General features: G+C 47.8%; 1 protein-coding gene across 1 annotated transcript in view; it reads right to left on the bottom strand.

The window, feature by feature from the left end:
• ARNT (aryl hydrocarbon receptor nuclear translocator) overlaps window positions 1-18,090 on the bottom strand; it is a 128,054-nt gene that overhangs the window by 97,226 nt on the left and 12,738 nt on the right. The window contains exons 2-4 of the mRNA XM_069218534.1: window positions 12,243-12,354; window positions 5,007-5,054; window positions 4,240-4,284 (exon numbers count right to left, since the gene is read on the bottom strand). Of these exons, the coding sequence (XP_069074635.1) occupies window positions 4,240-4,284; window positions 5,007-5,054; window positions 12,243-12,354 (205 nt within the window). The remainder of the gene's footprint in view (window positions 1-4,239; window positions 4,285-5,006; window positions 5,055-12,242; window positions 12,355-18,090) is intronic.

Below are 18,090 nucleotides of genomic sequence, written 5' to 3'. Positions count from 1 at the left end.
AAGTCTTGGACACCCTTGTCTTGACCCAATGGTCCGCCTTCTTTCCCAATTCTTGGGGAGAAATTGGTCCTAGGTCTACCAGATGCTGATGCAGTTTATCATTGAAACAATTACTCAATAGGTGTTCCTTCACAAATAAATTGTACAGCCCATCATAATTACTTACACCACTGCCTTGAATCCAACCATCTAGTGTTTTCACTGAGTAGTCAACAAAGTCAACCCAGGTCTGGCTCGAGGATTTTTGAGCCCCCCTGAACCTAATCCTGTACTCCTCAGTGGAGAATCCAAAGCCCTCAATCAGGGTACCCTTCATGAGGTCATAAGATTCTGCATCTTTTCCAGAGAGTGTGAGGAGTCTATCCCTACACTTTCCAGTGAACATTTCCCAAAGGAGAGCACCCCAGTGAGATCTGTTCACTTTTCTGGTTACACAAGCCCTCTCAAAAGCTGTGAACCATTTGGTGATGTCATCACCATCTTCATATTTTGTCACAATCCCTTTGGGGATTTTTAACATGTCAGGAGAATCTCTGACCCTATTTATATTGCTGCCACCATTGATGGGTCCTAGGCCCATCTCTTGTCTTTCCCTTTCTATGGCTAGGAGCTGTCTCTCTAAAGCCAATCTTTTGGCCATCCTGGGTAACAGGAGGTCATCTTCACTGAGAGCATCCTCAGTGATTTCAGAAATGTGGGACCCTCCTGTGAGGGACTCACTATTTCTGACTAACACAGTTGGAGACAGGACTTGAGGGGTCCTGTTCTCCCTATTTAGGACTGGAGGAGGGACATTGGCCTCCAAGTCACTAATTTCTTCCTCTGTGATGTCATCATCAGAGGGGTTGGCTTTTTCAAACTCTGCCAACAGCTCCTGGAGCTGAATTTTGGTAGGTCTGGAGCCAATGGTTATTTTTTTGATATTACAGAGAGACCTTAGCTCCCTCATCTTAAGATGGAGGTAAGGTGTGGTGTCGAGTTCCACCACATTCATCTCTGTATCAGACATTATTTTGCTAAGAGTTGGAAGACTTTTTAAAGAATCTAAAACTGTTTCTAGAATCTAATTTCAAACTTTTAACAAACTTTTTAAACTCTAAAAGACAATGCTAAACAGGGACTTAACACACAAGGCCCTAGCAGGACTTTTAAGAATTTAGAAAAATTTCAAATTGCAAAAATGAATTTCTAATGACAATTTTGGAATTTGTCGTGTGATCAGGTATTGGCTGAGTAGTCCAGCAAATGCAAAGTCTTGTACCCCACCGCTGATCCACCAATGTAGGAAGTTGGCTCTGTATGTGCTATTTCAAAGTAAGGAATAGCATGCACAGAGTCCAAGGGTTCCCCTTAGAGGTAAAATAGTGGTAAAAATAGATAATACTAATGCTCTATTTTGTGGTAGTGTGGTCGAGCAGTAGGCTTATCCAAGGAGTAGTGTTAAGCATTTGTTGTACATACACATAGACAATAAATGAGGTACACACACTCAGAGACAAATCCAGCCAATAGGTTTTTATATAGAAAAATATCTTTTCTTAGTTTATTTTAAGAACCACAGGTTCAAATTCTACATGTAATATCTCATTCGAAAGGTATTGCAGGTAAGTACTTTAGGAACTTCAAATCATCAAAATTGCATGTATACTTTTCAAGTTATTCACAAATAGCTGTTTTAAAAGTGGACACTTAGTGCAATTTTCACAGTTCCTAGGGGAGGTAAGTATTTGTTAGGTTAAACAGGTAAGTAAGACACTTACAGGGCTTAGTTCTTGGTCCAAGGTAGCCCACCGTTGGGGGTTCAGAGCAACCCCAAAGTTACCACACCAGCAGCTCAGGGCCGGTCAGGTGCAGAGTTCAAAGTGGTGCCCAAAACACATAGGCTTCAATGGAGAAGGGGGTGCCCCGGTTCCAGTCTGCCAGCAGGTAAGTACCCGCGTCTTCGGAGGGCAGACCAGGGGGGTTTTGTAGGGCACCGGGGGGGACACAAGTCCACACAGAAATTTCACCCTCAGCAGCGCGGGGGCGGCCGGGTGCAGTGTAGAAACAAGCGTCGGGTTTGTAGGGTTAGTCTATGGGAGATCTCGGGATCTCTTCAGCGTTGCAGGCAGGCAAGGGGGGGGTTCCTCGGGGAAACCTCCACTTGGGCAAGGGAGAGGGACTCCTGGGGGTCACTTCTCCAGTGAAAGTCCGGTCCTTCCGGTCCTGGGGGCTGCGGGTGCAGGGTCTCTCCCAGGCGTCGGGACTTAGGGTTCAAAGAGTCGCGGTCAGGGGAAGCCTCGGGATTCCCTCTGCAGGCGGCGCTGTGGGTGCTCAGGGGGGACAGGTTTTGGTACTCACAGTATCAGAGTAGTCCTGGGGTCCCTCCTGAGGTGTTGGATCTCCACCAGCCGAGTCGGGGTCGCCGGGTGCAGTGTTGCAAGTCTCACGCTTCTTGCGGGGAGCTTGCAGGGTTCTTTCAAAGCTGCTGGAAACAAAGTTGCAGCCTTTCTTGGAGCAGGTCCGCTGTCCTCGGGAGTTTCTTGTCTTTTCGAAGCAGGGGCAGTCCTCAGAGGATGTCGAGGTCGCTGGTCCCTTTGGAAGGCGTCGCTGGAGCAGGATCTTTGGAAGGCAGGAGACAGGCCGGTGAGTTTCTGGAGCCAAGGCAGTTGTCGTCTTCTGGTCTTCCTCTGCAGGGGTTTTCAGCTAGGCAGTCCTTCTTCTTGTAGTTGCAGGAATCTAATTTTCTAGGGTTCAGGGTAGCCCTTAAATACTAAATTTAAGGGCGTGTTTAGGTCTGGGGGGTTAGTAGCCAATGGCTACTAGCCCTGAGGGTGGGTACACCCTCTTTGTGCCTCCTCACAAGGGGAGGGAGTCACAATCCTAACCCTATTGGGGGAATCCTCCATCTGCAAGACGGAGGATTTCTAAAAGTCAGAGTCACCTCAGCTCAGGACACCTTAGGGGCTGTCCTGACTGGCCAGTGACTCCTCCTTGTTGCTTTCTTTGTTCCCTCCAGCCTTGCCGCCAAAAGTGGGGGCCGTGGCCGGAGGGGGCGGGCAACTCCACTAAGCTGGAGTGCCCTGCTGGGCTGTGACAAAGGGGTGAGCCTTTGAGGCTCACCGCCAGGTGTCACAGCTCCTGCCTGGGGGAGGTGTTAGCATCTCCACCCAGTGCAGGCTTTGTTACTGGCCTCAGAGTGACAAAGGCACTCTCCCCATGGGGCCAGCAACATGTCTCTGGTGTGGCAGGCTGCTGGAACTAGTCAGCCTACACAGACAGTCGGTTAAGTTTCAGGGGGCACCTCTAAGGTGCCCTCTGTGGTGTATTTTACAATAAAATGTACACTGGCATCAGTGTGCATTTATTGTGCTGAGAAGTTTGATACCAAACTTCCCAGTTTTCAGTGTAGCCATTATGGTGCTGTGGAGTTCGTGTTTGACAGACTCCCAGACCATATACTCTTATGGCTACCCTGCACTTACAATGTCTAAGGTTTTGTTTAGACACTGTAGGGGTACCATGCTCATGCACGGGTACCCTCACCTATGGTATAGTGCACCCTGCCTTAGGGCTGTAAGGCCTGCTAGAGGGGTGTCTTACCTATACTGCATAGGCAGTGAGAGGCTGGCATGGCACCCTGAGGGGAGTGCCATGTCGACTTACTCGTTTTGTCCTCACTAGCACACACAAGCTGGCAAGCAGTGTGTCTGTGCTGAGTGAGAGGTCTCCAGGGTGGCATAAGACATGCTGCAGCCCTTAGAGACCTTCCTTGGCATCAGGGCCCTTGGTACTAGAAGTACCAGTTACAAGGGACTTATCTGGATGCCAGGGTCTGCCAATTGTGGATACAAAAGTACAGGTTAGGGAAAGAACACTGGTGCTGGGGCCTGGTTAGCAGGCCTCAGCACACTTTCAATTGTAAACATAGCATCAGCAAAGGCAAAAAGTCAGGGGGCAACCATGCCAAGGAGGCATTTCCTTACAAGCATGCTAAATAGGAATGTAAAAAAGTCATACCATGAGGCCGTAGAAATCAGGCTACTTGCATAATATCTATTTAAGCCCCATAAAAGATATCAAACTACAGAGTATCTAAGCAAGACCCACAAAAGACCTCACACTAAAGAACACCTTCCATTAACAGTAAGCGAGGCACAGCGGTGAGGCAGTGAAAACTGGAACGCAACTTGCCTTGTAGGCTGTGCACACTGTGACCAGCACGCACTGGGGAGAAAATGCAAAGTCAACAAATATTACCTGGCAAATCGTTCCTTATCATTTGGGAGCTGATCATCATCGCACCTGGAAAGATACAATGTAAATGATTGTTCACTAAAATGCATTATACAAAGGACAACTCTGAATGCTACTTCCTCGAGTGGGGCACAGACACATACATATAAAGACAGTCCCAGACACTAAGAAGAGTAGCATTAACAAAAAAGTAAAGCATACAGCATTCGAGCAGATCCTTTTTACTAATACAAATGCAAAAATTACAAAAACAATTTAAATGGCTTGAGGTATTTTGTTCCACACGTCAATATTGATGAAAAGAGCAAAAAGATATGGTCATTTAGGCACTTTCACATTCCCAGAGAAACCATCTGAAAATTGATTTAGCTAGTAAAGGTGGAGAGACCCACTACAGAGATGCTAATGTAGAATAATGAAAAAAACACCACCGACTGATACTGACTATGAATGGATTTGGACCCTCGATCACCTTACATTCTTTAAGATGAGACATTAAGTAAAAAGGAGCATAATTAAATAAAATTATGTGTTCGATTTTTTTTAAAGAATATAAAGTACTTTAAAAAGCAACAGAGAACAGGGACAACAGTAACATCCAAGTACTCCAAGTGAGTCTTAAAATACTTTAAGCGGGTCCCCTGCATGACTCATATGATATCCTGCAGCCTCTTTAAGTGCATCAAGACTGGCTCAGGACATTCAGTACAGATCTGCGCAATGCTCATAAAACAGCTTGGATTTTTAGTTGAGATATATTCACCACTTACCTGAGAAATTTGCTGCTGTCATCGTCGTCATCATCATCAAAATCAAGACTAGGAAATAAACCAGAACAAACATTAATAGAATCCTTTCTGCTCTCGGCCAGCCAGCTTCAAATGTGCCCGTGACAGCTGACAAGGAATGTCAACTATCTGCCGCCCTGCACAACAACCTACGAAACCCATGCCCCAAAACAAACCCCTGACCCTTTCCATGACATTTTCGTAGATGGTTGTATATGAATATTGCTCACTAATTTCTCACACGAAAAGTCTGCTCCCTACACACGACTTCAGCTTTCTACCCACTCACGAAAAACACAAGAGTGCTAGAAGCTCACACAAGATGCAACCACTTTCTCACATGGCCACGCGTTACAACGCCCTTCCAAGAGTCACCGCTGTCCCCTCTCCCCCACATCATGCGATCACTGCACACCAGTCTGGCGCTTGAGAACCCAACTACCTGTGTGTCAACTCTCCTCAGCTCATCCTACACAAAGCCAGGCACCAGAACAACCTAATGCTTTGCAGAATAAGTCACATCTCCAGAGTATTAGCATGTCACCTAACCAGAAGCAAAAGTGTCCACATAGCGTTATTTGACTAGACATTAACATTAATCTCGGTTCTGGAAAGAGGAGATGCTAAAACTACTGAGCAAATCCTGAGCAGCGGGGATAAAGTATATTTGGTGCACACATTCAGTGGCTCACTAATATGCCCTAGGCTTGCCACCAGAGTGTTATAAACTCTTAAACGTTTGTTGGATCTGAATTGGCTAAAATGGTTCCTTTTAAATGACACCTAGCAGACACTACGAGGAAAACTTTAACAACGATTGCCAAAAGCTATTGCCTTTAGCAAGGTATACTGCCATGTTGTACACCAGTTTGGCTGCTGTTCAGCATGGCTAAGTGTTAGTGGAGTGCAGTGTCAGAGTGGAGTGGGGAAGAGGACTGTCAGAGTGGATTTGTTGGAATGTCTGAGTGGAGTAGGAAGAGCATATTGTAGCAGAGTTGAGTAGAAGGGAGTGGAGTTCAGTGGCAGAGAGTGTTGTGGGGTGGAATAGGGTGGAGTGGAATGAGGTTGAGGGATTGAGAGATTGGATTTGGGTAGAGTGGGATGGATTGGAGTGGAGTGTGAGGGATTGGAGTAGAGTGGGGTGGATTGGAGTTGGGCGGATTGAGTGGGGTGGATTGGTGTGGGGTGGATTGTGGTGAGGTGGATGGGATTGGGGTAGCTTCGAGTGGGGGGATTAGACTGGATTGGGGGTGGTTTTGTTTGAAGAAATAGGACTAGGGCTGGGTGGATTGGAGTGGGGTGGATTAGACTGGACTGGAGTGGGGTGTTTTAAATTGAACTGTAGTGAGGTGGACTCTATTGGAGTGGATGGACTAGACTGGGGTGGGCTGGATGGACAGGAGTGGGGCAGGCTGTATCAGAGTGTGGTGGAATGTACTGAAATGGGGTTGGGTGAATTGGATTGAGATAGAGTGGGTGTATTGGAGTGAGTGTGGGTGGACTGGAGTAGGGTGGATTGGAATGGACTGAGGTTGACTGAAATGTGGTGGGGTGGATTGGATTGGGATGTGGAGGGCTGCAGTGTGATGGATTGGATTTGGGTGGATTGGTGTGGGTTGGCTTGACTGGAGAGGGGTGTACTGGATTGAAATGGGGTAGACTGAGGTGGTTTGAAGTGGAATGTGTAGGAGCGTGTGGATTGGGTAGTGGTGGACTTGATTGAGTACGGTGGATTGGATTAGAGTGGGGTGGGTGTGATGGACTGGAGTGGATTGGACTGGGATGGGATGGACTGGAGTTGGATGGATTGGACTGGAGTAGACTTGACTTGAGTGGGGTGGATTGGATTGGAGTGTCTTGTTTAAGGTTGGTGTGGGGCGGGATGGAGTAGGGCAAGGTGGAGAGGAGCAGGTTGTTTTGGATTAAAGTGCGGCAGATTGGAATGTGGCAGACTGAAATGGATTGGATTGGGGCTGGTTGTGTTCGACTGAAGTGGAGCAGATTGGATTAGAGCAGATTGTTTTGAAGTGGGGCAGATTGTTTTGGATTGGAGGTGGGGAGGGGTGGATTGGAGTGGGGTGGATAGGATTGGAGTGCTGTAAAGAAATGGCTCCCTGTTGCAGTTACCCCCCACTTTTTGCCTGATACTGATGCTGACTTGACTGAGAAGTGTGCTGGGACCCTGCTAACCAGGCCCCAGCACCAGTGTTCCTTCACCTAAAATGTACCATTGTATCCACAATTGGCACACCCTGGCATTCAGATAAGTCCCTTGTAACTGGTACTTCTAGTACCAAGGGCCCTGATGCCAAGAAAGGTCTCTAAGGGCTGCAGCATGTCTTATGCCACCCTAGAGACCCCTCACTCAGCACAGACACACTGCTTACAAGCCTGTGTGTGCTGGTGAGAACAAAATGAGTAAGTCGACATGGCACTCCCCTCAGGGTGCCATGCCAGCCTCTCACTGCCTATGCAGTATAGGTAAGACACCCCTCTAGCAGGCCTTACAGCCCTAAGGCAGGGTGCACTATACCATAGGTGAGGGTACCAGTGCATGAGCACTGTGCCCCTACAGTGTCTAAGCAAAACCTTAGACATTGTAAGTGCAGGGTAGCCATAAGAGTATATGGTCTGGGAGTCTGTTTTACACGAACTCCACAGCACCATAATGGCTACACTGAAAACTGGGAAGTTTGGTATCAAACTTCTCAGCACAATAAATGCACACTGATGCCAGTGTACATTTTATTGCAAAATACACCCCAGAGGGCACCTTAGAGGTGCCCCCTGAAACTTAACCAACTAGCTGTGTAGGCTGACTGGTTCCAGCAGCCAACCACACTAGAGACATGTTGCTGGCCCCATGGGGAGAGTGCCTTTGTCACTCTGAGGCCAGTAACAAAGCCTGCACTGGGTGGAGATGCTAACACCTCCCCCAGGCAGGAGCTGTGACACCTGGCGGTGAGCCTCAAAGGCGCACCCCTTTGTCACAGCCCAGCAGGGCACTCCAGCTTAGTGGAGTTGCCCGCCCCCTCCGGCCACGGCCCCCACTTTTGGCGGCAAGGCTGGAGGGAACAAAGAAAGCAACAAGGAGGAGTCACTGGCCAGTCAGGACAGCCCCTAAGGTGTCCTGAGCTGAAGTGACTCTAACTTTTAGAAATCCTCCATCTTGCAGATGGAGGATTCCCCCAATAGGGTTAGGATTGTGACCCCCTCCCCTTGGGAGGAGGCACAAAGAGGGTGTACCCACCCTCAGGGCTAGTAGCCATTGGCTACTAACCCCCCAGACCTAAACACGCCCTTAAATTTAGTATTTAAGGGCTACCCTGAACCCTAGAAGATTAGATTCCTGCAACTACCAGAAGAAGGACTGCCCAGCTGAAAACCCCTGCAGCGGAAGACCAGAAGACGACAACTGCCTTGGCTCCAGAAACTCACCGGCCTGTCTCCTGCCTTCCAAAGATCCTGCTCCAGCGACGCCTTCCAAAGGGACCAGCGACCTCGACATCCTCTGAGGACTGCCCCTGCTTCGAAAAGACCAGAAACTCCCGAGGACAGCGGACCTGCTCCAAGAAAAGCTGCAACTTTGTTTCCAGCAGCTTTAAAGAACCCTGCAAGCTCCCCGCAGGAAGCGTGAGACTTGCAACACTGCACCCGGCGACCCCGACTCGGCTGGTGGCGATCCAACACCTCAGGAGGGACCCCAGGACTACTCTGATACTGTGAGTACCAAAACCTGTCCCCCCTGAGCCCCCACCGCGCCGCCTGCAGAGGGAATCCCGAGGCTTCCCCTGACCGCGACTCTTTGAACCTAAAGTCCCGACGCCTGGGAGAGACCCTGCACCCGCAGCCCCCAGGACCTGAAGGACCGGACTTTCACTGGAGAAGTGACCCCCAGGAGTCCCTCTCCCTGGCCCAAGTGGAGGTTTCCCCGAGGAATCCCCCCCTTGCCTGCCTGCAGCGCTGAAGAGATCCCGAGATCTCTCATAGACTAACATTGCGAACCCGACGCTTGTTTCTACACTGCACCCGGCCGCCCCCGCGCCGCTGAGGGTGAAATTTCTGTGTGGACTTGTGTCCCCCCCGGTGCCCTACAAAACCCCCCTGGTCTGCCCTCCGAAGACGCGGGTACTTACCTGCAAGCAGACCGGAACCGGGGCACCCCCTTCTCTCCATTCTAGCCTATGTGTTTTGGGCACCACTTTGAACTCTGCACCTGACCGGCCCTGAGCTGCTGGTGTGGTGACTTTGGGGTTGCTCTGAACCCCCAACGGTGGGCTACCTTGGACCAAGAACTGAACCCTGTAAGTGTCTTACTTACCTGGTTAACCTAACAAATACTTACCTCCCCTAGGAACTGTGAAAATTGCACTAAGTGTCCACTTTTAAAACAGCTTTTTGTGAATAACTTGAAAAGTATACATGCAATTTTGATGATTTGAAGTTCCTAAAGTACTTACCTGCAATACCTTTCGAATGAGATATTACATGTAGAATTTGAACCTGTGGTTCTTAAAATAAACTAAGAAAAGATATTTTTCTATATAAAAACCTATTGGCTGGATTTGTCTCTGAGTGTGTGTACCTCATTTATTGTCTATGTGTATGTACAACAAATGCTTAACACTACTCCTTGGATAAGCCTACTGCTCGACCACACTACCACAAAATAGAGCATTAGTATTATCTATTTTTACCACTATTTTACCTCTAAGGGGAACCCTTGGACTCTGTGCATGCTATTCCTTACTTTGAAATAGCACATACAGAGCCAACTTCCTACAAGTGCGGCGTATTATTTTGGATTGGAGTGCAGCGAACTGGAATGGAAAATATTGTTTTGGATTGGAGTGGGGGTAAACTGGAGTGGGACAGACTGGGGTAGGGCAAATTGCATTAGGGTGGACTGGAGTGGGGAGGGATAGATTGAAGTGGGGTGGAGTGGATAGGATTGTAGTGCGGCGTATTATTTTGGATTGGAGTGAGGCGAACTGGAATGGAAAATATTGTTTTGGATTGGAGTGGGGCAGACTGGAGTGGGGCAGATTGTTTTGGATTGAGTGGTGCAGATTGGAGTGGGGCAGATTCAAGTGGGACAGACTGTTCTGGATTGAAGTGGGGCAGACTGTTTTGAATTGAAGTGAGGAAGATTGGATTGGAGTAGACTGTTTTTTAATAGAGTGGGGCGAACTGAAGTGCAGCATATTAGATTGGGTGGGTTGGATTGGATTGGGGTGAGTGTCTAGTTTTGAGTGGTGTGGGGTAAAGCGGGGTGTTTTGGGGTGTACTGAACGATCTGTTAAAGCATGCTTTCAGAAATTACACATAATAAACAATGTCACTTTGCAATATTTTGAACAAGATAAGCGTCAACTTTTGAGAAGAATGCCATCGAGCAAAAATAAAAGAAAACACGGGTGGAAAGTGAGAAAAGAAGACTTAGAAAAATAAAATAAAAATATTTTTTTTAAAATAAAAAACTTAGCAATTTTGTTTGTCCTGCTGGGCACGTTTCTGCCCATCACAAGCCTTCTGCTTGCAGGGTACTAGAAGTTAAAAAGAACGAAAAAGTACCTCGATCAAATGGGGAGCAGCGGACAGGCACCGATTACGTTGAATCAATCAGTGTTTGCTCCCTGCTCCACACAAAGGAACTGGAATGATGGCAGGCTTGCCTTGCCAAATTACGAGGCTGTACAGAAGAGTGCCACACAAACCAACAAATGGTGAGCGACAGGCGGGCTTCCCAGTCCTTTGCTGTACACAAAAGAGTACTGCAAGCGAAAAGCATGCGCTAGCGCATGCACTCACAGGCTGGACCCTAAAAAGCATATTCCTCTAACTTGCCAGTAATGATGAAGGAAATTGATTGTTTAAACTTCTTATTTTGCAAGAACACCTTTAATATGGGGTGCTCGGGCTGCCACTGCCTGCAAAAATCACAACGTGTCAGCTGACAGTACTGTCCGATAGGGGTTCTTCAAAGAAGCTCTGGTGCTGTACTAACAGGTAGTTTGCCAGCTCTGCGCAGTCAGTAAAAGATCTTTCAGGAGGACATAAGGCCTACACTGCACCTACAGTCCATCTAAAATGGGTACCCGCATCACAATGACATTTATGGTACTTTCTGTGAGAACTGGCTCCCTGCTGTCTGAAAGGATCCCTCAAAAGCCTTCAAGTCCAAAAAGTCAGGCAGGATTTCTTTACAGAGGTGCCAACCGGCACTATCTTAAAGGATGCCTGCCTTGTACTCATGGATGTCAATTCACCGAAATGCCAGGGGTAGCGAGTGACATTACACGCCCCTTGACCTTCACTTTCACTCACACACATTCACACATACATACACACTTTCTCACATAAACACACTCTTACCTGTAAGCACGCAAAACACATTTTAAAGCATTTTCTACATACCTCAAGGCATATTCCAGCTAATTGTACTACATTTTTATTACACTAATAGTGAAACATATATTATTATTCACTATTAGTGTAATAAAAAATTTACAGAAAACAGAGTGGAGACCCAACTGACGTCCATAAGGACGAGATGCCCCTGTGTTTTTGCCACTGAATTTGCCATCTCTGACGTCGCAAAGGCAGTGTCAGGGGTCACAATGGGCAAGCCAGGGGTCAAAAGGACATCCATGCTTGTACTGCGAGTAAGAGTTGCCTTAAACACCTCTGGAATATGGCCACGTCAGTTGTATGCAATTAGGTGATACCTTAAGCAGGGCCACTGCTGTTATTCAAATGTGCAGCTGCAGAATTTTTTGCATAATTATTGATCTCCCGCATTGGTCACATTATCCACCATCTGCTGCATAATCTGCAGATTTTATCAAAAAATTGTTTCTAGCTTAAACGGTTCAAAAGTTACTAAAAATGGAGCAACACGTTGCCGCGCAGTGGAAGGCCCTTTGTAAAGGCTTATCGGTTACCTTTCTCTGGTTTGGCTAAATTGGGAGTGTTAAACTGGGACTAATGAGTTGCAACCTATACCCAGACAGAGTTGACAAGTGTAAAGATGACAAAATAAAGAATATTATCAGAAAATGTGCCACATTATGCTGTATAATTTGACTTTCTTGCTGCATAATTCGGCCTAAATGCCGTGGCAATACTCAAAAAGATTCCCTAGGAAGCCTCAGCCCAACAGGATTATGTAGGAAACATTTAAAGAAACTTATCATTCCAACACCCATTTTCACTCACACAGGGCGTCTTTTGTTCGCTCTTTGGACAAGGGCTCCACCAGCTTGGGCGCTTGACCCATTACTTCCAGAGGCCATGGCGCCACCCAGAGTTGGGACTTCTGATGCCATCTCTGTGAAGTGAAGAGAAACAAAAGAAGGGAAAATCTTTAGAGTGACACAGAAAACCATATTCACATATAACTGCAATCTTATATATATATATATATATATATATATACATACACACACACAAACATAGATTCACATACAGTATTTAATACCAGACACTGAACACTTTATGGACAAGCCGCCATTCTTCAACAATGTGTTTTACAATACATATACACTGCAGGTAACCTGAATCTAAAAAATAAAATAAAAATGCACCACAAAAAACAAGCTAGCAGCATTCCTACCGGTCCTGCAGCAGGCAGGCTGTGAATAGCTACTAATACACAGTTCAGGAAAGTGGCCATGTCACAAAACACAATGTCACAGATGTGGTGCACTGATGTCACACCTGTAGGGTTTGACATTTTAAGAAGAGATTGGGGAAATTGCAAGGCCATGCGCAGTCGTCTTTAATTGGCCTGTCTTCTGGTTTAGCCCACCAGCCCAAGAATTTATGAATCCACTGGAGGAGGATGACATTTTAACACAGGCGATATGGATACCCCCAAAGTGTATCGCCACCACAATACAGTGTGGGTACCGTCTTTAAAGGAGGCTATGTTTCACTGGACGTTGGTGTTTGTTTAGGTTTACAGGCCCTTTTACCTGCCTACTGACCCTCCAATGTAAAACACGGCCAGTACCCCATAACAGGAGCCATTCCTTAAAGTGAGTAAAACCAGTTGCAGATGGGGAATAGGAAAGAGAGACCAAGACCCACCCCCCAGCCTATAAAAAGCAAGAATAAATTATTATGAAAGCCATAGGATGCACTTGAATAACATAACAGAACAATGGTCTTTAGCCAACCTGCACATCAATGATGCTGTGGAGCTTGGCTTTTTTTTTTAAACTGCTACCTATGCCATTCTGTAGGGGCACTCATCAAGCAGGCGCCCACCTACAAAAAGATCGTGGGTGCTTGGTTTTCTTTTTAATTACTGATCCTTGTTAGACTGGTAACAAAAAGACCAGAAAAGTGAGCAAGTGTTTTTTTTTGTCTTTTTTTTAAAGCAAGCAGGGGAACAGAGACAACATGGGCAGGAACCTACATAGGGTAATGCAAAAGCAACACATTGAGGGTGGGTGGGATGGGGAACGCTAACCAGAGGAAGCCACTGAGGGGAAATAACAACAGAGAAGGTGGAGGACGCGGGTGAGGGGAGCCAGCACAGATGGAGCAGGGAGGTAAAGGGGACAAGCACACATGCAAGTGCAACAGGGAGGAGGAAGGGAGAAGAACTCTGCCGACAGAGAAAAACAAGAACAAGGGTTGAGAAATGTGGGATGGAAGACTGCTTGAAAACACATGAACTTGTGGCATGCATAACACAAAATAAATCAAGCACTGACAATACCAAAAGGTCTGGCTTTAAAGGAATGGTGTATGGTAATATGAATCATTACATGTAGATAGCATGTGAATGGATATGTATTTGTTTCCAAGTAACAAACTGCAGAAAATATTGGTGTAAGTTAAAAGGTCAAGTGACAGTTGCACTGTAATGACAGACCTAAAAATCTACGTATGTTGATGACTGCCTTCCTCCCATCCGTCCTGTCGCAAGAGAAAACAGCATAAATTATGCAGTTATCCAAGACACTTTAACAGCATTATAATGTCATGTGTGTGCCACAGAGAGTTCAAGCTCAGCCAGCTGGATAAATAAATAAAATGATTGCCCTTGAGGTCACACGCATTGCAGATCGAACTCTGGGCTGATGAAGTCAGGTGCGCCAGCGTGGATGCCGTCGGGGCTCCGGTGCGAAGCGGGACGATGCGACGTGCGGTGCCCACAGGTCACGGTGCAGGCAGCGGCGTCATTGTTGCTGAAGCGCTGTCTTCGGTAGGCCCAAGCCAGCGGTGCAGGATGGAACAGTGCTTCGTGACCTTCACGAGCGGTGTCCACATGCCACGGTGATGACACAGGAGCCGATGGTGCTGGCGTCGGTGGACCTGTGCTGCTGTGCGGGATGGGACAGTGTTTCATGTACCTCATGAGCAGTGTCCACAGGCCACGGTGCAGGCAGCGGCGCCGGTGTCAGCAGAAGCGGCCGCATCGGGGATGCCCAGGCTGCGGTGTGAGCAGGCGATGCCGGAGTGCGGGGCCCACAGGTCGCGGTGCAGGCAGCGGCTCGGTGACGTCGTCCGATGACAGCGTCGTGAGACCAGGGTCGCGGTGCGAAGAAGGGCAATGCGACTCTGTGCGGCATCGGCAGGTCACGGTGCTGGCCGATGGCGGCGTTGCAGTGGTTTCTCCTCTTGAGCAGCACAAAACACACAGTTCCCAGTGCTGCAGGTCGAGGAAACTGAAGGCTTTGGTTTCCCTGAGACTTCCAACAGGAGGCAAGCTCTACTCCAAGCCCTTGGAGAACTTTCTCAAGCAGGACACACAGCAAAGTTCACCCTTTGCACTCTTTTCAGGCAGAAGCAGCAACTGCAGGCAAGTCCAGCAAAGCAACACAGCAAAGGGACAGTGTAAATAAATGGCTCCCTGTTGCAGTTACCCCCCACTTTTTGCCTGATACTGATACTGATACTGATGCTGACTTTACTGAGAAGTGTGCTGGGACCCTGCTAACCAGGCCCTAGCACCAGTGTTCTTTCACCTAAAATGTACAGTTGTCTCCACAATTGGCACAACCCTGGCACCCAGGTAAGTCCCTTGTAACTGGTACCCCTGGTACCAAGGGCCCTGATGCCAGGGAAAGTCTCTAAGGGCTGCAGCATGTCTTATGCCACCCTAGGGACCCCTCACTCAGCACAGACACACTGCTTGCCCGCTTGTGTGTGCTGGTGGGGAGAAAATGACTAAGTCGACATGGCACTCCCCTCAGGGTGCCATGCCAACCTCACACTGCCTATGGCATAGGTAAGTCACCCCTCTAACAGGCCTTACAGCCCTAAGGCAGGGTGCACTATACCACAGGTGAGGGCATAGGTGCATGAGCACTATGCCCCTACAGTGTCTAAGCAAAACCTTAGACATTGTAAGTGCAGGGTAGCCATAAGAGTATATGGCCTGGGAGTCTGTCAAAAACGAACTCCACAGCTCCATAATGGCTACACTGAATACTGGGAAGTTTAGTATCAAACGTCTCAGAATAATAAACCCACACTGATGCCAGTGTTGGATTTATTAAAAAATGCACACAGAGTGCATCTTAGAGATGCCACCTGTATTTTACCCAATTGTTCAGTGCAGGACTGACTGGTCTGTGCCAGCCTGCTGCTGAGAGACGAGTTTCTGACCCCATGCGGTGAGAGCCTTTGTGCTCTCTGAGGACAGAAACAAAGCCTGCTCTGGGTGGAGGTGCTTCACACCTCCCCCCTGCAGGAACTGTAACACCTAGCAGTGAGCTTCAAAGGCTCAAGCTTCGTGTTACAATGCCCCAGGGCACTCCAGCTAGTGGAGATGCCCGCCCCCTGGACACAGCCCCCACTTTTGGCGGCAAGTCCAGGAGAGATAATGAGAAAAACAAGGAGGAGTCACTGGCCAGACAGGACAGCCCCTAAGGTGTCCTGAGCTGAGGTGACTTCGACTTTTAGAAATCCAACATCTTGCAGATGGAGGATTCCCCCAATAGGATTAGGGATGTGCCCGCCCCCCCCTCCCCTCAGGGAGGAGGCACAAAGAGGGTGTAGCCACCCTCAAGGACAGTAGCCATTGGCTACTGCCCTCCGAGACCTAAACACCCCCCTAAATTCAGTATTTAGGGGCTCCCCAGAACCTAGGAACTCATATTCCTGCAACCTAAGAAGAAGAGGACTGCTGAGCTGAAAAACCCTTCAGAGAAGACGGAGACACCAACTGCTTTGGCCCCAGCTCTACCGGCCTGTCTCCCCCCCTTCTGAAGAAACTGCTCCAGCGAAGCTTTCCCCCGGACCAGCGACCTCTGAATCCTCAGAGGACTGCCCTGCTCTAAAAGGACCAAGAAACTCCCGAGAACAGCGGCCCTGTTCACCCAAGACTGCAACTTTGTTTCCAAAGAAGCAACTTAAAGACAACTGCATTTCCCGCCAGAAGCGTGAGACTTGCAACTCTGCACCTGACGCCCCCGGCTCGACTTGTGGAGAACAAACACTTCAGGGAGGACTCCCCGGCGACTACAAGACCGTGAGTAGCCAGAGTTGCCCCCCCCCCCGAGCCCCCACAGCGACGCCTGCAGAGGGAATCCCGAGGCTCCCCCTGACCGCGACTGCCTGCTCCTCAGATCCCGACGCCTGGTAAAGACTCTGCACCCGCAGCCCCCAGGACCTGAAGGATCAGAACTCCAGTGCAGGAGTGACCCCCAGGAGGCCCTATCCCTTGCCCAGAGGGTGGCTACCCCGAGGAGCCCCCCCCCCCTTGCCTGCATCGCTGAAGAGACCCCTTGGTCTCCCATTGATTTCAATTACAAACCCAACGCCTGTTTGCACACTGCACCCGGCCGCCCCGTGCCGCTGAGGGTGTACTTTCTGTGTGGACTTGTGTCCCCCCAGTGCCCTACAAAACCCCCCTGGTCTGCCCTCCGAAGACGCGGGTACTTACCTGCTGGGAGACTGGAACCGGGGCACCCCCTTCACCACTGAAGCCTATGTGTTTTGGGCACCACTTTGACCTCTGCACCTGACCGGCCATGAGCTGCTGGTGTGGTAACTTTGGGGTTGCTCTGAACCCCCAACGGTGGGCTACCTTGGACCCAAACTTGAACCCGGTAGGTGGTTTACTTACCTGCAAAAACTAACAAACGCTTACTCCGCCCAGGAACTGTTGAAAATTGCACTAAGTGTCTAGTTTTAAAATAGCTATATGTGATTTATGTGATAAGTATATATGCAATTTTGCTAATTTAAAGTTTCTAAAGTACCTACCTGCAATACCTTTCATTTAAAGTATTACATGTAAACCTTGAACCTGTGGTTCTTAAAATAAACTAAGAAAATATATTTTTCTATACAAAAACCTATTGGCCTGGAATTGTCTCCGAGTGTGTGTTCCTCATTTATTGCCTGTGTGTGTACAACAAATGCTTAACACTACTCCTTTGATAAGCCTACTGCTCGACCACACTACCACAAAATAGAGCACTAGTATTATCTATTTTTGCCACTATCTTACCTCTAAGGGGAACCCTTGGACTCTGTGCATACTATTCCTTTCTTTGAAATAGTGCATACAGGGCCAACTTCCTACAATGTGTTTCCTGTCTGCATTTATTTTTAAAAATGGAAAAATACAGAAAATTGGGTCACTTTTCATACTGTCTTTCATCAATTTCAGATTAACTGCTGAGCAGATAGATGGTGTGTGGAGTTAAAAATCAGGGTGAGATTTCCTTAAATAATAACTTATGTCAACATTAATTTACAGTATAATGCTAATATTTAACTGTGGGTGTATTGTTACAGTGTATTCGGCTGCCTTAATTTGCTAAAATACGTCAGACTCCAAAGTACGAGTGCACGTTTATTAGTTAAATAAATGTGGAAATATACCATTTTACAACTTCATTTTTTCATGGATCACAAAAATATGGATAAATACTGATTAGCATATCGCCTGTGGCACAACAGGCAGATTCATACATGTAATAACAATGCTATGATGAACATTTTAACCCACCAACTTGTTAGACCATTCAGCTGCCACCCCACGTCAAGACTGTTATCTTGAAAATCTGCACGAAACCCCAGTATTGAGGACTTCAAAAAG

Source organism: Pleurodeles waltl, chromosome 12, assembly GCF_031143425.1.
Source record: "Pleurodeles waltl isolate 20211129_DDA chromosome 12, aPleWal1.hap1.20221129, whole genome shotgun sequence".
Classification (NCBI taxonomy): Eukaryota; Metazoa; Chordata; class Amphibia; order Caudata; family Salamandridae; genus Pleurodeles; species Pleurodeles waltl.
This window is presented reverse-complemented; position numbering and strand designations above follow the sequence as displayed.